This window comes from Babylonia areolata, chromosome 22 (genome assembly GCF_041734735.1).
Source record: "Babylonia areolata isolate BAREFJ2019XMU chromosome 22, ASM4173473v1, whole genome shotgun sequence".
In the NCBI taxonomy this organism is placed as follows: domain Eukaryota; kingdom Metazoa; phylum Mollusca; class Gastropoda; order Neogastropoda; family Buccinidae; genus Babylonia; species Babylonia areolata.
The window spans coordinates 42,625,232-42,647,631 of NC_134897.1; the positions used below are offsets into that span (position 1 = coordinate 42,625,232).

General features: G+C 43.1%; 1 protein-coding gene across 1 annotated transcript in view; it reads right to left on the minus strand.

The window, feature by feature from the left end:
• LOC143297024 (fanconi-associated nuclease 1-like) overlaps window positions 1–22,400 on the minus strand; it is a 47,449-nt gene that overhangs the window by 13,255 nt on the left and 11,794 nt on the right. The window contains exons 6-10 of the mRNA XM_076609172.1: window positions 17,572–17,670; window positions 14,373–14,507; window positions 12,232–12,460; window positions 10,535–10,696; window positions 3,333–3,489 (exon numbers count right to left, since the gene is read on the minus strand). Coding sequence (XP_076465287.1) covers window positions 3,333–3,489; window positions 10,535–10,696; window positions 12,232–12,460; window positions 14,373–14,507; window positions 17,572–17,670 — 782 coding nt within the window. The remainder of the gene's footprint in view (window positions 1–3,332; window positions 3,490–10,534; window positions 10,697–12,231; window positions 12,461–14,372; window positions 14,508–17,571; window positions 17,671–22,400) is intronic.

Genomic DNA, 22,400 nt, shown 5'->3' on the forward strand with positions numbered 1-22,400 from the left:
TTGTCTCGGTGAAACAGTTTTCATGTTCCAACGTGTGTGCATGAACCACAAAGAAAGGGAACAAACTCCTACAGTGTTTCTGGATGTGTTTCATGCAACATGGAGGAAAAACTGTATATTTCTGGACGTGTTTCATGCAACATGGAGGAAAAACTGTATATTTCTGGATGTGTTACGTGTAACACAGAGGAAAAATTGTATATTTCTGGATGTGTTACATGTAACATGGAGGACAAACTGTATATTTCTGGATGTGTTACATGTAACATGGAGGAAAAACTGTATATTTACTGCATTATTTTGCCTCATCAATATGACAAGGAAGCCGGTTCAGGCTGTATACTCTCCAGGGGTGAATGGGTTTAGAGTCTTGTACAGTCACAGGGGCAGTGAATTCATGTCCACTGTGTCTAGGGTTCAGCACAGGAAGGCAGTGAATTCATGTCCACTGTGTCCAGGGCTCAGCATAGGAAGGCAGTGAATTCATGTCCACTGTGTCCAGGGCTCAGCATAGGAAGGCAGTGAATTCATATCCATTGTGTCCATGGCTCAGCATAGGAAGGCAGTGAATTCATATCCACTGTGTCCAGGGTTCAGCATAGGAAGGCAGTGAATTCATGTCCACTGTGTCCAGGGCTCAGAACTGGAAGGCAGTGATTTCATATCCACTGTGTCCACAGCTCAGCACAGGAAGGCAGTGATTTCATGTCCACTGTGTCCACAGCTCAGCACAGGAAGGTAGTGAATTCATGTCCACTGTGTCCACGGCTCAGCACAGGAAGGCAGTGATTTCATGTCCGCTATGTCCACGGCTCAGCATAGGAAGGCAGTGATTTCATGTCCACTGTGTCCACGGCTCAGCATAGGAAGGCAGTGATTTCATGTCCACTGTGTCCACGGCTCAGCATAGGAAGGCAGTGATTTCATATCCACTGTGTCCACGGCTCAGCACAGGAAGGCAGTGATTTCATATCCACTGTGTCCAGGGCTTAGCATAGGAAGGCAGTGATTTCATATCCACTGTGTCCACGGCTCAGCATGGGAAGGCAGTGAATTCATATCCACTGTGTCCACGGCTCAGCATAGGAAGGCAGTGATTTCATGTCCACTGTGTCCACGGCTCAGCATAGGAAGGCAGTGATTTCATATCCACTGTGTCCACGGCTCAGCAAAGGAAGGCAGTGATTTCATATCCACTGTGTCCAGGGCTTAGCATAGGAAGGCAGTGATTTCATATCCACTGTGTCCACGGCTCAGCAAAGGAAGGCAGTGATTTCATATCCACTGTGTCCAGGGCTTAGCATAGGAAGGCAGTGATTTCATATCCACTGTGTCCACGGCTCAGCATGGGAAGGCAGAGAATTCATGTCCACTGTGTCCACGGCTCAACATAGGAAGGCAGTGAATTCATATCCACTGTGTCCACGGCTCAGCATAGGAAGGCAGTGAATTCATGTCCACTGTGTCCAGGGCTCAGCATAGGAAGGCAGTGAATTCATGTCCACTGTGTCTAGGGCTCAGCACAGGAAGGTTGTGAATTCATGTCCACTGTGTCCAGGGCTCAGCATAGGAAGGCAGTGAATTCATATCCACTGTGTCTAGGGCTCGGCATAGGAAGGCAGTGAATTCATGTCCACTGTGTCCAGGGCTCAGCACAGGAAGGCAGTGAATTCATGTCCACTGTGTCCAAAGCTCAGCATAGGAAGGCAGTGAATTCATGTCCACTGTGTCTAGGGCTCAGCACAGGAAGGCAGTGAATTCATATCCACTGTGTCCACGGCTCAGCATGGGAAGGCAGAGAATTCATGTCCACTGTGTCCAAAGCTCAGCATAGGAAGGCAGTGAATTCATATCCACTGTGTCCAGGGCTCAGCACAGGAAGGAAGTGAATTCATGTCCACTGTGTTCACGGCTCAGCATAGGAAGGCAGTGATTTCATATCCACTGTGTCCAGGGCTCAGCACAGGAAGGCAGTGATTTCATATCCACTGTGTCCACGGCTCAGCACAGGAAGGCAGTGATTTCATATCCACTGTGTCCACGGCTCAACATAGGAAGGCAGTGAATTCATGTCCACTGTGTCCAGGGCTCAGCATAGGAAGGCAGTGAATTCATATCCACTGTGTCTAGGGCTCAGCACAGGAAGGTTGTGAATTCATGTCCACTGTGTCCAGGGCTCAGCACAGGAAGGCAGTGAATTCATGTCCACTGTGTCCAGGGCTCAGCACAGGAAGGCAGGGCCCACCCCTCTGCTTCCCCAACCAAAGTCAGGTACCCATTTACACCTGGGTGGAGTGAGGAAAATCGGAGTAAGGTGCCTTTCCCATGGACCCAACATCATGCTGACATGGGACCTCCAACCCTGATCACTGGTATACCCTGTATCTGGTCCAACACCCCTTAAAACAAACCACTTATAAAAACAACAACAAAATGGCAAGGAGTTATATAAAATGTAAAGTTCCATAAATATGGATGTAATATGTATGGTAAAAAAGATAATCAGAATGAAAAAGGTCAAACAAATGCTTCAGCAACCAGAGAAAAACATTAACTCTCTCCATACGAACGGCGAAAGAGACGACGTTGACAGCGTTTCACCCCAATTACCACCATCAAAATATTGCAAGCGGAAGGCCCTTATACTGAAGAGGTGAATGTTGACAAAGAATACCACAATTCTGACAACAGAAGCTAAAGGTTGGGTCATTGAGACACCCACTGGACATCCGAGGGGTCTGTGTAGAGGAGAAGAGAGGGCTGGCCGTACTGAGTGAGTTAAACTCAGACTTGTTTTGACAGAGCTTGTGTTACTTCAATGAAGATAATAAACACAATCAAATCATATCCAGCAACTAAAGTCAAGATAAGTCTAATGTATGATATTTCAAAAGAGAAATTTATGTGTGTCAAAGCATGATGCTGACGATACAAAACAGAAATCTGCACACTGCTCTCATGGTTAAACACAAGCAGACAAATTGTTTGATTTGAATCATTCACCACTCTCTGTCCCATTCACAGTTAAGAAAAAAAAGAGACTTTAAAACTGCACAAATTAAAACACCTCCCTTTCCTTTTAAAATACCAAAACACCCTCATTTCCTTTAAAACTCTGGACAGAAAATATCTTTCGCAAAAGAACTTAAACTTCTTCTTGCTTGCCCCTTCACAATGTCAGTCTTGCACGCCTGATAAATGATGTCATCCTCTCCAAGTCCTGTCTGGAGCAATGGAGCTTGGAGTGCGATAGAAAGAACACAAACAAAACATTTGTTTTCTCCACTTCAACAGCATAAGCAAGATACATAATCTTCTTTTCGCCTTCCAACCTTGAGGAAATCCGTTGACCCTGTAGTAGTCCAGTACAATCTGCTCCACATTGCACATGGTCACTGCATCGTCTGCTTCCTCACTGGACGTGTTGGTGATGAACTGGTAGCGAGACCCTGGCAAAGTGTGCGGCAAAATGCGGCCTTCAACAAACGTCTGTGGACAACACGGAGAAACACACTTACTGAATACTGTCATGATCAGAATACAGCCCTCAACAAACGTCTGTGTACAACACGGAGAAACACACTCACTGAATACTGTCATGATCAGAATACAGCCTTCAACAAACGTCTGTGTACAACACGGAGAAACACACTTAGTGAATACTGTCATGATCAGAATACAGCCCTCAACAAACGTCTGTGTACAACACAGAGAAACACACTTACTGAATACTGTCATGATCAGAATACAGCCTTCAACAAACGTCTGTGGACAACACGGAGAAACACACTTAGTGAATACTGTCATGATCAGAATACAGCCCTCAACAAACGTCTGTGGACAACACAGAGAAACACACTTACTGAATACTGTCATGATCAGAATACAGCCTTCAACAAACGTCTGTGGACAACACGGAGAAACACACTCACTGAATACTGTCATGATCAGGATGCAGCCTTCAACAAACGTCTGTGGACAACACGGAGAAACACACTCACTGAATACTGTCATGATCAGGATGCAGCCTTCAACAAACGTCTGTGGACAACACGGAGAAACACACTTAGTGAATACTGTCATGATCAGAATACAGCCCTCAACAAACGTCTGTGTACAACACAGAGAAACACACTTACTGAATACTGTCATGATCAGAATACAGCCTTCAACAAACGTCTGTGGACAACACGGAGAAACACACTTAGTGAATACTGTCATGATCAGAATACAGCCTTCAACAAACGTCTGTGTACAACACGGAGAAACACACTTAGTGAATACTGTCATGATCAGGATGCAGCCTTCAACAAACGTCTGTGTACAACACAGAGAAACACACTTAGTGAATACTGTCATGATCAGAATACAGCCTTCAACAAACGTCTGTGGACAACACAGAGAAACACACTTAGTGAATACTGTCATGATCAGGATGCAGCCTTCAACAAACGTCTGTGGACAACACGGAGAAACACACTCACTGAATACTGTCATGATCAGAATACAGCCCTCAACAAACGTCTGTGGACAACACAGAGAAACACACTTAGTGAATACTGTCATGATCAGAATACAGCCCTCAACAAACGTCTGTGTACAACACAGAGAAACACACTCAGTGAATACTGTCATGATCAGAATACAGCCTTCAACAAACGTCTGTGTACAACACGGAGAAACACACTCACTGAATACTGTCATGATCTGAAATACAGCCTTCAACAAACGTCTGTGGACAACACGGAGAAACACACTTAGTGAATACTGTCATGATCAGGATGCAGCCCTCAACAAACGTCTGTGGACAACACGGAGAAACACACTTAGTGAATACTGTCATGATCAGAATACAGCCCTCAACAAACGTCTGTGGACAACACGGAGAAACACACTCACTGAATACTGTCATGATCAGAATACAGCCCTCAACAAACGTCTGTGGACAACACGGAGAAACACACTCACTGAATACTGTCATGATCAGAATACAGCCCTCAACAAACGTCTGTGGACAACACGGAGAAACACACTCACTGAATACTGTCATGATCAGGATGCAGCCTTCAACAAACGTCTGTGTACAACACGGAGAAACACACTTAGTGAATACTGTCATGATCAGGATGCAGCCTTCAACAAACGTCTGTGTACAACACGGAGAAACACACTTAGTGAATACTGTCATGATCTGAATACAGCCTTCAACAAACGTCTGTGTACAACACGAGAAACACACGTAGTGAATACTGTCATGATCAGAATACAGCCTTCAACAAACGTCTGTGGACAACACGGAGAAACACACTTAGTGAATACTGTCATGATCAGAATACAGCCCTCAACAAACGTCTGTGGACAACACGGAGAAACACACTTAGTGAATACTGTCATGATCAGAATACAGCCCTCAACAAACGTCTGTGGACAACACGGAGAAACACACTTAGTGAATACTGTCATGATCAGAATACAGCCCTCAACAAACGTCTGTGGACAACACGGAGAAACACACTCACTGAATACTGTCATGATCAGGATGCAGCCTTCAACGTCTGTGGACAACACGGAGAAACACACTTAGTGAATACTGTCATGATCAGAATACAGCCCTCAACAAACGTCTGTGGACAACACGGAGAAACACACTCACTGAATACTGTCATGATCAGAATACAGCCCTCAACAAACGTCTGTGTACAACACGGAGAAACACACTCAGTGAATACTGTCATGATCAGGATGCAGCCTTCAACAAACGTCTGTGTACAACACGGAGAAACACACTCACTGAATACTGTCATGATCTGAAATAAGTGGAATGGATGAAACTCAGTTACCACAGGTTTCAGTCTACATGGTGCTTTGGTATTGAATTTGATTTTTTTTTTTAAACATACACACAAACACAAGCATGCACGCACGTATGCATACACATATTCATATCATATATACCTTCTTTCCTGATGTGTATCTCTGTGAAAGTGTCTGTGAGTGATTTCCTTTTTCTTTTATTTATTTTATTCATTTCCCTTTCTTCCTTTAAATCATTATAAAAATTCTCTTATGCCATAAACATGACTTTTATGTATGAGTTGTATGTGATGTTTTTGTGGGGAAAACCCCCCCAAATACGTGTATACATAAAGTTGCCTTTGCTTAAGCTGACCTCACTTTAACCCCTTCACTGCTAGTACGTTTTGCTATGGCCTATGCTGAGAAAATTTTCAGAAAAACAAGAAAAACACGCCAATGATTTTAATTTGCTTATATTTCAAAAAGTACTGAAGATAAGTGCATAAAAGTATATATCAAATGAAAGGAAAATGAACCGAGATTTTGCTTTTGATACTCACATGTTCAAATAATGAGTCAATCTGACAGAAAAATTCCATCAAATGCATTAATAAAAAAAAAATTGGGACTGTCATTCCACCATGTAGGTGCTACAATATCAACCAGGTTATCAACCTGTCTTTCTTGTGACTGTTGTGATCAACCACACACACTGTCAAGGCTGAGCAACAGTGTCCAGGTGCAAAAGACTCCAACACAGTCCACACAAAGAATGAAAAGGGTGTACTCACCCAGGATCTACCGCCAGTAAAAACGCTGTGTGGGGTACTTGCAGAAACAGTCTTCAAGACACAGTGCTGGTTTGCTGGGGCAGTCTGGGCAGTAGAACCCCACATCCTTTCTTTTTCCTTTCTTCCAGCAGACTGCACCTCCTTTGTGGCCAGGCCTTCTGTGGGGTAGGTGGGATGAAGTGTCGTCCACACAAGACAAACAGCGTGGTCATCTTTAGCAGTGTCTTGGTCACCAAAAATCATGGCACTAATTACATCCTTCTGAAGTCCAGGAGTGTACTGCTGTTGCCTGCTTTTTTGTAGAGGATGGGTGCATTCAGCATGGCAATTTGTAGAAAATGCACACACAGCTATTTGTACCACTTCAGGGCTTTCCTTGTGACATCGTAGGGCTGCAGCTGTTGGTCATGATGGTCCATGGCACCCATGTTTTTGTTGTAATCCAGAATTGCTGGAGGCTTGTTTACTGCCTTTTGGTCTTGCTGCTGCTGGTCTTCAGTTGTAGGTTTGTGGCAAGCTGTCAACTCCAGATAGTCCAGGATGAACATCATGATCATCAGCATGCTGCATACCTGAAACACACTGGATAAAAGACAAGTCTGTTGGGTTTTGGGTTTGTTTGTTTTTTTTGTTTGTTTTGTTTTTTACATATAAAAAGATCATGAAATGGTACCATTTTATTTCTGATTGTTTTCAGAAGCTGAAATACAAATACACACATACCTACCCCACCCCCACCCCAAACCCCCAAAACACACACACACACTGAAACTGGTTCATGGTATGCCACACCCCCTTCATTCTCTCTTTCTCATACAAAACAAAATGACAACACATCTCACACACACACATACACACACACACACACATACACACACACACACACACACACACTTCTACAAGTGTTGCATTTACAAAGTAATTTTGGCATACAGTTCTGTATATCATGCTCTGATTTCAGTTTTATAAACATCATCTCCCCCCCCCCCCCCCCCCCCCCCCCCGTCTCTCTCTCACTCACACACACAACAACAATAATAACAACAACAACAAACCAATACACACTCAGGAACGAACACACAGAAAGCTGCAGGCGAGCGACACATGCTGTCATCAACAATGAGCCAGCCAGCAAGCCACGCCCCCTGGGCTGTGATGGTCAGAAACAGTACCCACGTGACTGACTCTCTCTCACTCACACACACTGATCAGTGACTGACGAAGCCACAGCTAACACATTCAAAACACACACAATGCAGTCATATTCATTGTTACAACAAACGGAAAGCAAATAATAAACTGACAAACCTCGAAAACACCCACCTGCATCTTGAATCAGCTGAGCTTGTCTGTCTTCAGTTTCGTCAAACAACTCAGTCCACCTCCCACCCCCCTACATGTCAAAATCAGCGTCTTCGGCATCAACTTCACGCAGTTCTGTCTCATTCAGTCCACAATCTTCATCTCTACTGTTTGCATCGCGAAAGAATTCTTTCAATACAAGTGCAAGTGTTGGGGTTTGTCTGCGTTCAGCCATGGCTTTGCAAACACAACTTGAGCTTCGTACAAACTTGCAAAACTTTCGCCATAAATATGACAATCCAATGAATAATTTTAGGTTATGGAACTCAGGAGATAAAGAGCTCTCAGGGGAGCTAATTTAATAGTTAGCAGACTGTATTTTCTGTAATGCGGGACTCGAAACATAGAACGTTGTAACATGACGTACGGCGCACGTCAATACAGCATTGCTGAGCGAGATTTCATGACGTACGCCGTACGTCAACAGCGCAGTCAAGAGGTTAAGCTATCTCATCATGTAAGACAACATAATTTTTGGGCCCTGGCCAGCAAAGCTGACCTCACTTTAAGCTATCTCATCATGTAAGACAACATAATTTTTGGGCCCTGGCCAGCAAAGCTGACCTCACTTTAAGCTATCTCATCATGTAAGACAACATAATTTTTGGGCCCTGGCCAGCAAAGCTGACCTCACTTTAAGCTATCTCATCATGTAAGACAACATAATTTTTGGGCCCTGGCCAGCAGCCTTCGTCTTATCAATGACTTTTCTTTCCTTAACTCGACCTCATGTATGTAGACTCCTTGCATATATCAACAAAGTTTTTGAGCTTCAGTAAAGTCCCCCCCACCCCCTCCTCCCCAAATTGACACTAATGTCACATCCTGGTCTGAAACTGCAAATGTTACAACAACAGCAACGACAACCACCACCACCACCAAAACAGTTCAGGAGGAAAAACGTTCCTCTTGTCACTTTGAACTGGAATGCATGGAACTCAGATTGCAAATTTTGTAGTTCCAGGCACCAGTTCACACCAACACACACTCACCCACACACACCAATGCACACACACAAACCAACACACACACACACAAATCAACATACACTCACACACACAAACCAACACACACACACACAAATCAACATGCACACATACACCAATGCACACACACAAATCAAAATACACACACAAACACCAACACACACAAATCAACATACACACATACACCAATGCACACACACAAATCAAAATACACACACAAATCAACACAAACACACATCAACACACACACACACACACACACATCAACACACACATACACACACATCAACACACACACACAAATCAACATACACACAAATCAACATGCACACACACACACAAATCAACATACACACACACATCAACAGACACACACACACACACAAATCAACACACACACAAATCAACATACACACAAATCAACGTACACACAAATCAACATGCACACACAAATCAACACACACACACACATCAACACACACACAAATCAACATGCACACACACATCAACACACACACAAATCAACACACACACACAAATCAACATGCACACACAAATCAACGTGCACACACACATCAACATGCACACACAAATCAACACACACACACAAATCAACACACACACAAATCAACATACACACAAATCAACATGCACACACAAATCAACACAAACACACATCAACACACACACACACATCAACACACACATACACACACATCAACACACACACACAAATCAACATACACACAAATCAACATGCACACACACACACAAATCAACATACACACACACATCAACACACACACACACACACACAAATCAACACACACACAAATCAACATACACACAAATCAACGTACACACAAATCAACATGCACACACAAATCAACACACACACACACATCAACACACACACAAATCAACATGCACACACACATCAACACACACACACATCAACACACACACAAATCAACATGCACACACACATCAACACACACACAAATCAACACACACACACAAATCAACATGCACACACAAATCAACGTGCACACACACATCAACATGCACACACAAATCAACATGCACACACACATCAACACACACACAAATCAACACACACACAAATCAACATGCACACACAAATCAACATACACACACATCAACACACACACACAAATCAACATGCACACACACATCAACACACACACACATCAACACACACACACAAATCAACATACACACACATCAACACACACACACACATCAACACACACACACAAATCAACATGCACACACAAATCAACATACACACAAATCAACATGCACACACAAATCAACATACACACACATCAACACACACACACAAATCAACATGCACACACAAACCAACGCACACACACAAATCAACATACACACAAATCACACACAAATCAACATACACACACAAATCAACATACACACACAAACCAACGCACACACACAAATCAACATACACACAAATCACACACAAATCAACATACACACACACACACACACACACACACACACACACACACTGACACCAAAGAAGACTGATAAAACAAAAGTCAGCCAACACACCTTTGGTAATTCAACCAACGGTTCATGAACAAATCTCTTCAAGCGCTGACGGAACGGAGACTTGGGTTTGCTGCAGATCGTTTCTGCACGTAAAAACAGAGACAGGCGATGTCCCGTCCTAACCAGTGGGTCTGCTAGTCCATCTTCTATGGCTTGTAGTGCCTGGTTAGAAACAAAAAAAATTATGTGTGAAAGTCCTTTGATATTTGAGTGATTTTTCGACGGGCACAACAGCTGAGTGGTTAAAGCACTGAACTTTCAATCTGAGGGTCCCGGGTTTAAATCTTGGTAATGGTGCCTGGTGGCTAAAGGGTGGAGATTTTTCCGATCTCCCAGGTCAACATATGTGCAGGCCTGCTTGTGTCTCAACCCTTCTTGTGTGTACGCAAGCAGAAGATCAAATGTGCATGTTAAAGATCCTGTAATCCATGTCAGCTTTCAGTGGGTTATTGAACAGAAAACATACCCAGCATTATATAACTGAAAAAAAAAGAAAAAAAAAGGAGATTAAAACAGGAATGGAAGAGCACACATACTCTCACACATACATGCACAAACTTACAACTGAATGCTCATGTACACATTCACACACACATACATACTCATTCACACAGTGATGGCCTAGAGGTAACACGTCTGCCTAGGAAGCGAGAGAATCTGAGCGCGGTGGTTCGAATCACACCGGAAGTCACCAGTATTTTCTCCCCCTCCACTAGACCTTGGGTGGTGGTCTGACACTAGTCAATCGGATGAGACTATAAACTGAGGTCCCATCTGCAGCATGCATTTAACACATGTAAAACGACTCAAAAAGGTCGTCCCTGGCAAAATTATGTAGAAAAATCCACTTCGACAGGAAAAACAAATAAAAATGCAGGCAGAAAAAACAACAACAAAAAAATGGGTGGCGCTCTCAGTGTAGCGATGTGCTCTCCCAGGGGAGAGCAGCCCGAATTTAACAGAGGAATCTGCTGTGACATAAAGATAAATAAAAATACAAATACAAAGACATAACTGAATACTCACACACACACACACACACACACATGACACAAACCCCCACCTGTTCCGGACATTTCAAATGCACGTCCAGATTCAATACCATGCGGTCCCATCAGTACCCGTGCAGATCACTGTTGTACACACGCACACACACACACACACACACATGACACAAACCGTCCCACCTGTTCCGGCCGTTTCAAATGCACGTCCAGAGTAAGGGCCAAGCGGTCCCACCAGTACCCGTGCAGATCACTGTTGTACACACACACACACACACACACACATGACACAAACCGTCCCACCTGTTCCGGCCGTTTCAAATGCACGTCCAGATTAAGGGCCAGGCAGTCCCACCAGTACCCATGCAGGTTCCTGTTCTACACACACACACACACACACACACACACATGACACAAACCATCCCACCTGTTCCGGCCGTTTCAAATGCACGTCCAGATTCAATACCAAGCGGTCCCATCAGTACCCATGCAGATCACTGTTGTACACACACACACACACACACACAAACACACACACACACACACACATGACACAAACCGTCCCACCTGTTCCGGCCGTTTCAAATGCACGTCCAGATTAAGGGCCAGGCGGTCCCACCAGTACCTGTGCAGGTCACTGTTGTACAGACACACACACACACACACACACACACATGACACAAACCGTCCCACCTGTTCCGGCCGTTTCAAATGCACGTCCAGATTAAGGGCCAGGCGGTCCCACCAGTACCCGTGCAGGTCCCCGTTGTACACAGTCTGGGCCAGCAGTTCACGGATCAGGCTCACCGCCACAGGGTATTCCTTCCGTCGCTGTAGGATCTCGATGCCCTGGTTCATCAGGCGCACCAGAACCGAACCCGCCGTGTAGTACCGGAGAAACGCTGGCAGTTTGCTGTCCCACCTGGTGGTGGCAATGACTTTCTAATTTTAAAAAAAAATTTTAATAATTTTTTTTAAAGAATTCATGAAAAAGAAAAGAAAAAAGAAGAGAAAAGAGACAGAGAGAGAGAAGATAAATGATTATGAAAAGAATACATCTTATTGATAGAAACTCTGGCATTCTACTTCCCATCTGGGGGCAATGACTTTTTTTTTTAATAGTAAAAAAAAAAAAAAAAAAAAAGAAAATCATGAGAAGATAAACAATTATGAAAATAAAACAACATTATAGTGATAGAAACCGAGCTGAATCTTGTGCCTTGACAAATCAAAGCACTTTTCACACCAGACATTTTGTTCAAATGTGATGAAAATGATAAAACTAATGTGATGTTTGATTTTACTGTTCAAGTGGCTAAATTGTACATTGATATGAGTAAAAAGGACAATTATCAGCCTGACTGGATCATATCTAAAACACCACTGAGCGCGAAATTTGGCCAAGCAGAGCAAACCGATAGGCCTAGTTTGCATCAGTTTGACATGGTACAGCATATGACACCAAACCTTTGATATAAGACTGAAAAACATATAGCATTGTTAACCCTCAAATCTCTGCCGACTTGTAATATATTTGTATTTGTATGTCTTTTTATCACAACAGATTTCTCTGTGTGAAATTCGGGCTGCTCTCCCCAGGGAGAGCGCGTCGCTACACTACAGCACCACCCATTTTTTTGTATTTTTTCCTGCATGCAGTTTTATTTGTTTTTCCTATCAAAGTGGATTTTTCTACAGAATTTTGCCAGGAACAACCCTTTTGTTGCCGTGGGTTCTTTTATGTGCGCTAAGTGCATGCTGCACACGGGACCTTGGTTTATCGTCTCATCCGAAAGACTAGCGTCCAGACCACCACTCAAGGACTAGTGGAGGGGGAGAAAATATCGGCGGCTGAGCCGTGATTTGAACCAGCTCGCTCAGATTCTCTCGCTTCCTAGGCGGACACGTTACCTCTAGGCCATCACTCCACATCAAAAATCTGATTCTAACTGCATCCCTTTGGATCCTTGCTTCCCTTTATTAAAAGCAACACTCTTCAACAAATGAGTATCTGTACTGTACCAAACATGATGTTGGCATTGCACACTGATCATGCATGTGGATTCTGATTACAGTAATTAGAACACCATTACCATGACAACGTTTATTAACACACGATCTGAAAGTACTCTTTGTCTTTTTCTGATGCTTCCACTGAAAGCAAAATGACTTTTTTTCTTTTTTCTTTTTTAATGTATGTAATGATATATTTTTTTCCCTTCTTCTTTTCTGTATGTCCACTGTGTTACAATGTCATTGATAAAAAAATTGTGACAGCTATTACTTCAATTTCTCTTTTTTAAAGTGTATGTATTAACATGCTTTTTTCCTCCCTTCTTTTCTGTATGTCAAATGTGTTGCAATGTCATCAAAAAAAATTGTGATGGTGATGACAAAAACGTCTTCTTCTTCTCCGTTCATGGGCTGCAACTACCTTGTTCACCCGTATGCACACGAATGGGCTTTTGCGTGTATGACCGTTTTACCCCACCATGTAGGCAGCCATACTCCGTTTTCGGGGGTGTCCATGCTGGATATGTTCTTTTTTCCATAACCCACCGAACGCTGAGATGAATTACAGGTTCATTAACGTGCATATTTGATCTTCTGCTTGTGTATACACACGAAAGGGGGTTCAGGCACTAGCAGGTCTGCACACATGTTGACCTGGGAGATCAGAAAAAATCTCCACCTTTTACCCCACCAGGTGCTGTTACCGAGATTCGACCTAGGGACCCTCAGATTGAACGTCCAACGCTTTAACCGCTCGGCTGTTGCGCCTGTGGACAAAACAGACAAAAGAGGAGACAGACTGTGCTGACAGGTGCACTTACGCCCTGATCGCCGGGTCTTTCTCCAGCTGATCATAGCACTCTTTGACTGCCAGAAAAGACGTGTAGGCGTCCCTCCAGTTCCCTGATGCCGTGTTCCCCAGCAGTTCTGCCTCCAGCTGCAGAGCTTCCTCAAACCTGTCACACCAGAGTAAGTGCATGTCTGTTGTGCATGAGTGTGTGTGTGTGTGTGTGTGTGTGGGTGTGGGTGGGTGGTGGATTGGTGGGTAAGTGTGTGTGTTTGTGTGTGTGTGTGTGTGTGTGTGTGTGTGTGTGTGTGTGTGTTGTGTTGTGTTGTGTTGTGTTGTGTTGTGTGTGTGTGTGTGTGTGTGTGTGTGTGTGTGTGTGTTGTGTTGTGTTGTGTTGTGTTGTGTTGTGTTGTGTTGTGTTGTGTTGTGTGTGTGTGGTGTGTGGTGTGTGTGTGTGTGTGTGTGTGTGTGTGTGTGTTGTGTTGTGTTGTGTGTGTGTGTGTGTGTGTGTGTGTGTGTGTGTGTGTGTGTGTGTCTGTATGTGTGTGTGTGTTTATATTTATTTGCTTATTTGTTTATCTATTTATTATCATAATTGTCTTTTTCTTCTTCTTTTCCTGCATTTTATTTTATTTCATTATTTGCTTCCTTTTTTATGTTATCCATTTATCTATTTATTTATTCACCTATTTCTTTACTCATTTATTTATTCATTCATTTAATGATGTATCCATTTGTTTGTTCATGCACCTTTTTTTCTTTTTTTTGTCAAGGCCTGACTATGTGTGTTGTGTTACTCTGCTGGTCAGGCATCTGCTCAGCAGATGTGGTGTAGCACATATGGATTTGTCCAAACACAGTGACGACTGAACCAGTTTAAGTGGTCAGCTTCATGGACTTGCGACTGTGTGTACGTGGATTCTGTTCCCTTCAGAGGTGTTTTTTCTTGGCCCGTGGCTGACTCCTACCCAGAGCTAGCTCAAGTGAGATCAACACCAATGACCAACAGATGGGAATCAGAATCAGTGTAACTCAGAATAACTTGATTATCTCAGTAGAGAAATTAAGTGTGGTGAAGTCTGTGATACATACAGGTTACAAGTAAAATGGTAAAGTCTGGCATACAACATATATGTATATGACGAAATAACACTCAATTCAGTCATAGCAAAACTAGTCCGATAAAAAAAAAACCCCAAAAACTTTCCACTATTCAAAACGCATACATACACATGCGTACACGCCCACATGTGCCCGTATTCAAGCACCCATGCACAAGTCTTATTGTATATACACAAGCACCACGTATCAAATAAATATACTAGTGGGATCAATACAAATTAATACTAATCTGTGAGGATGTGGGTTTGAACCTGTTTAGAAGCAAATTGTGGGATTTTTTTTTTTTTTTTTTTTTTGGCTGCCCCATCATCTGCACTATTTCAGTGGCATTACTCCCACGCCACTCATTTAGATTCCCCCATACATGGCCACACCCAGGTTCGTCCATCACAGTTCCAGCGTCGGCAGTCCGCAGGGAACCATCGATGTTAGGTCGCCAGGAGGCCACACACCAGAAGAGACCCTGCACTGCTGCTTCAGTGGTGTTCAGTGGTGCCTGTTCTGATTCAACGTACTTAGGACACCACCTACTAAACCCCCTACTAACGACAATAATGGCTTAGTCGCAGAGCCAGACTGAGTGAGCGTCCCTCCCAGAGTGGAGACCGCCACCACGTCCCTCAAACAACAGCCCCCCATGAATCTGCCGACACTGAAGACATTGACAGGACTCATCCCAAGCACAGAAGTGGAGGGGTATCGAAACTGAGGTCACCATGAGAGCAGGGCATGAAAGGCCACAGACTTTGAGACTATTTTGTTTGTACTGATGATGGGGAAGGAGGAGGAGTGGTTTGGGACTGCGTGACAAGGCTGTACTCTACGCTTCCTGTCATAATGATATCCCGGTATTAAACAGGCCCGAGAGATACAGACACTTGCAGTGTTGGTCAGGTAATTGGAGCAACACACCCAAAGATGCATCCTTGAAGTGGATGACACTCAACTGTGTGGTCCCACAGCACACTCAACTCTGGGTAGGAGCCGGCCAGGGGCCGAAAAACCCACCTCCGCTGGGATTCAAACACGCGTCCTCCCAGCCATCAGTCCGCGATGCTAACTACTTCACCACCGCGGCTGGTAATTGTGGGATATTTTAGCTCATGACTGGCTCCTACACAGAGTTGAGTGTGCCATGGAAGATTGGGACTGCACAGGTGAGGGTCATCCTCTTCATGGATGCGTCTTAGGGAGCGTTGCTCAAATTTCACAGCAGGTGTATCTCTCAGCCTGGTTGATGCCGGGTGATGTGAAGAGGTAGGGTGTGTGTGTGTGTGTGTGTGTGTGTGTGTGTGTGTGTGTGTGTGTGTGTGTGTGTGTGTGTGTGTGTGTCTGTGTGTGTGTGTGTGTGTGTGTGTGTGTGTGTGTGTGTCTATGTCTGTGTCTATCTCTGTGTGTGTCTATCTGTGTGTGTGTGTGTGTGTGTGTGTGTGTGTATGTGTGTGTGTGTGTGTGTGTGGCTTTGAAGTATTTCTGATCCTTTATCTACTCTTTTTCTTGTAATCTTGGGATAATGAATAGTGTGGAAGGGCTGACATTCTTACCACAGCCTAGTGTTATTTGCCTTGAGAGAACTTAATGGTTATAATATGTCATGAATTGGGTTGTTTTGCAGGGAAGTTAAATGTATTGTGGGAGTTTGCCATTCTCTTGAGAAAAAGTAAAAAATGCAAAAAACCATTACCAAACAAATCTGGGTTTATGAATGTATAAGCACTCTTAGTTATACACATACAAATACAAGCATGCAATCCTCAACACAAGCTTATACATGCACTTTTTCTCACTTAGTTTCTGATTCTCACAAGCATAATTACACACACATATACAAACTGACACACACACACACACATGAACACACATACACATGCATGCACTAAGATACACACATGTACATACACACACCAGCACACATACACGCACCATCACAATCAAATCTGATACAGAAATTAACTGACACAAACATACACACACAAAGACACATGCACGCACACACACACACACACATGCACACACACACACACACACACACACACACACACACACACATGCACGCACACATGCATACACATGTAATGACAAAGAAATCTGATGCGAAAAAATGCAGTTACCGGATCAAGTCCTGCCTGTTCCGGAAGATGCGAGTATGTCTGTTGACAGTGTAAGCTGGGTAGACCACCCGGCCAATGTTCACCAACAACATCTGAAACCTGCCAGACAATCAAGTATTACTTAACAGTTTCTATGTTTTGTACAACTGAGACACACAATGGTTTTATTTGTATTTGTATTTGTATCTCTTTTCATCACAACACATTTCTCTGTGTGAAATTCGGGCTGTTCTCCCCAGGGAGAGCGTGTTGCTATACTACAGCGCCACCCATTTTTTCGTATTTTTTCCTGCGTGCAGTTTTATTTGTTTTTCCCATCGAAGTGGATTTTCCTTCAGAATTTTGCCAGGAACAACCTTTTTGTTGCCATGGGTTCTTTTACGTGCACTATGTGCATGCTGCACATGGGACCTCAGTTTATCGTCTCATCTGAATGACTAGCGCCCAGACCACCACTCAAGGTCTAGTGGAGGGGGAGAAAATATCAGCGGCTGAGCCATTATTCGAACCAGCACGCTCAGATTCTCTCCCTTCCTAGGCGGACGCATTACCTCTAGGCCATCCCTCAACTTAGATACATTCACAAAGCTGAGACATTCAGTATTGAGACTCTTAAACAACTTAAATCTAAAATAGTTGTTAACATATCTAACGTTTTCAAGTACCAGTTCTCCAGTGTTAGTAGGCTGCATCTCTTGCATTCATTTACACGTACAAGTGGGCTTTTACATGTGTGACTGTTTTTACCCCACTATGTTGGCAGCCATTTTAAGTTTTTGGAGGTGTGCATGCTGGGTATGATCTTGTTCCGTAAACCACCAAACGCTGACAGGGATTACATGATCATAATTACAGGATCTTTATCATGTGTATTTGATCGTCTGCATGCATATACACACTGACAGAGTTCAGGCACAAACAAATATGCATATATGTTGACCTGGGAGATCAGAAAACTCTCACCCCTTCACCCACCAGGTGCACATGATTGAACTGAGGAAACCCAGGTGAAATCCAACACTCTAACCATTCGGTCAGTGCTCTCTTCAAGTAACCATAATCACAGTTAACACACTAGTAATCAAAACTTACAAGTATCCTTTGATTTTTTTTTTTCAAGTTTACACTACCCAGGTAATATACTTAACATACATCACCAATAAGAAAAATACAGGCTATCATTTCAAAAAGTACAATTACTGATTTCAAAAACCCTCCCAAAGAAAGGTTCCCATCTGCAAATATTTTGTACTTGCTAATACAATTTCTATGTTTTCATTTTACATGGAATAATAACAGTTGCTTCAGATATCTTTATACAAACCATCAGTGTTAACAACAATGAGATATAAATCACAGTACACACAGACTAACTTCAACAGTCTTAATGGCAACAACAATTGCAGTCATAACAGCAACCATTGTCCTGGTGTGATAATATCAATCATTATGCAGTTTCTGGCAATGCCGTACAATTATTCATAGTTATATCTGCTAACTAAACTTTGCATGTAATGGTGGTAAACATGCTGACTGTTAGAAATTTTAATAGCTGTGAAATATAACACTTTTTCTGGGTACACACACACACACACACACACACAAACACACAAACACACACACATGGTGAGCAATCTGTTTTTCTGTCTGTCTGTATGTGTGTATGTATGTCACGGCAGTTTACCCTCTTCCAAATCTGACTATTAAGTTGAACTGTTCTTTGGCACTACTAAAGCTTGCTTGTGCCAGACCTTTGTACCACTCACGGCCTCTTTCTCCCTTCCCGCCGCTTCTTTCCCACGCTTTCGCACTGTGCTGTTGTGTGTGTATCGAGCGGGCATGCTGTGTTTAGTGGTGTTAAAACTGATGTAATTTTTGACATCAAGTTTTCAGAAACTAGATATTTCTAAATTTTGTTGTTTAATGTGTCTTGTGTAAGCTGGAAAAATTTGGGACAAAACATAGGTCTGTGAGTAAAGATTTTACTTGTTATTTCAAGTGTGTGTAAGTGATGTGTGCTGGGGTTCACTGAGCCAGCCAGTGAAGATCCCTCACCCGCGGTGCACTGGTGAGTGTTGATGCTGACACGCTTGGGAGAGGGAGGGGTGGCTGGGGCCGGGGGCATAATATTTCTTTGGCTTTAATCTGAGACCTTATATTTTTTAATGATAATAACAATACAAATAATAATAATAAAGTGGTGTAAGTTGTTGAAGTAACAGATGATTGTATGTCATTTGGAATAAGGATGAAGAAGTAGAATAAATACGTTACTGTTGAGCAAATATTTGTTTGTATATCAGCGTTACTTATGTATAAATGGAGATAAGTTGTAGAATCAATTAGTCGTAGCAACAAGCAGTTGTCTGTCATTCTTATTGTGGAAAGTAGTAGTTGTTTCAACAACAAATACTTGTCTGTCGATATTATCTGTTTTGTTCGTGTCGGTTTATTTTGGGGGGTCGATTCCATCCGAGATGGATCAAAGTGATCATTCACTATCTGAACATTTACAGCGTTTAAATTCCATATGCAGACTGTGTGGGAGAAGGTCCAAGAGATCAGAAAAAGATAGGAACAAACAACAGAAAACATGTGTCAGTGTCGCTTCAGAGATCAACACGTTTTTCAGCTTGAATGTGTTGGAAGATACGGAGGGAGTGCACTCAAACTCGATCTGTGCTTCTTGTTTCACAAAGCTACAATTTCTACCAAAACGTGAAAACGCATCCACAACAATAGCCCGCACGACAGCAGATATTGAAACAATGTCATATTTGTGGTGTCACTTTGACCCCAGTGTCCCAGCCAGCCAGTGTGCAGCTTGTTCACATTTTCAACAGCAGAGCAAAGGCGGACGACCAGAGAAAAAACAAAAAAAAAGTTTCAGTTTAAGACCAAGCCCCCAACCAGACCACCGGCCTGTTCAAGACGTTTCCTTTTCTGACACCTTGGATTCCACTTCAACGCCAGTTAAACATTTTAAAGTTGCACCTAAACGGCTTAAGCGAGTTCGCTCTGGTGTAGATAAAGCACTGTCTCCATTCAAAAATCACATTCTGAGGCCTTTGAGTCGTCTGAAGGCACCATTGACGAAACCAGAGGAAAGGTATTTCACAAAATGTGCCTACATTAAGCTGTCAAATTCCAAGGATAGAATGACCATCAAGTGCCAAACTGGTGGACAACCACTCATCTTCCAAAAAATAAGGAAACCCCGGAAAAGATCATCACAGGCCCCAACACCACTGAGAAAGAAGAGAGCAAAAGTTATGAACAAAATCCGGTTGAATGTATCAGGAGACACGGAGCAAGATGCAGCCAAGCAACAGGGCACAGAACTGAAGACAGCATGTAAGGCACGGAAACAACTGGTCCTTAGTGAGGCCCAATGTGCCCCAGTGTCTGTAACAGCAGAAGAAGGTGCAGCAGCGCGTTCAATACTAGGCATCAGTTTGACAAAATATAGAACGCTGAAATGTCTCTACAGAAGGCTTGGGGTACATTATGCCAGTGAAAAGAAAGAAAAAGCAGCACAACTGAAAGCACAGCATGCAGGAGTAGAAGGCCAGATGAGAACTCTAGAAATCTGGAATAAGGATGCAAAGGAGATGGAGCTGGTTCCAACACCTTGTGCAGGAATCAAGAATGTCCCAGATTATGTTACCAAATTGCTGGATGATTATGACAGCCAAGGTCGACTGTCATGGCATGATGGCAGCATTCCAGAGGACGAAATTTGGATTAAGATTGGCGGTGATCATGGTGGTGGGTCATTCAAACTGATGCTCCAAGTAGCAAACCTAGCTAATGCCAATTCCAAGTTCAATACTAGCGTCTTTAATATTGCTGAATGCAAAGACACTCCAGAGAACCTGAGAAGGCTACTAGGTCCATACAAAGACCAAATCACTGAACTTGAGACCATGCAGTGGAGAGGCAAACAAACACGCGTTTTTGTCTTCGGGGATTATGAATTCTTGACCAAACTGTATGGCTTGTCAGGTGCACAGGGAATCCATCCATGTCTGTACTGTACGGCAACAAAATCAGTGATCCAACACCCCCCCGAATGCAACGAAGGAAACATCAAACTAAGGTCAGTCGCTCAAATCAAGAGCGATTACATGAAGTATCGCCGTGCAGGAAAAAACAAGAAAAATGCACAGTTGTACAACAATGTGGTCAGAAAACCTGTATTAGACATAGACCTGGAGCAGGTGACACCACCCTACCTTCATATCTTGCTGGGCATTGTCAAGAAACATCACGACCTGTTGGAAGAACAATGTCATAATTTGGATGAACAGCTAGCAAAATCAGTTGCCAGTGATAGAGACGGTACCCAATTTGACAGCTTCTCTGCACCATTTCAGAAACATGTCATGGACATCAAGAAGCTCAGGGGGCAGCAGAGTTATCTGAAAAATCTCACCTGCCAAGCAAAACGCAAGAACAGCAAACAGCTTCAGAAAAAGATTGAGAAACAAAAAGAAGTTATCAAAGAAACAAAAACAAAAATGACTTCATTGCCAGTTCGAACTGGGCCAATTGCTGCAAATCTGGACAAGACTCTGCAGGAAAACAGGATCTGTCCCCAAGCTTACCATGCAAGGGCATTGGTCGGAAACCACTGCAACAAATATTTGAATGAAGACGTGTACAGAAGTATCTGTCAGAGTGTCATTGACAAGACTGTTGAGGTCACCAAAAACAAGGACATTCAGGAAAGGGCCAAAGTTATCTGCGGTAAATTTACTCATCTGAACTCTTTTTTTTCAAATGTGCATCAGCGCATATCACACCAACGAGCCATCTGTGAAGATGAG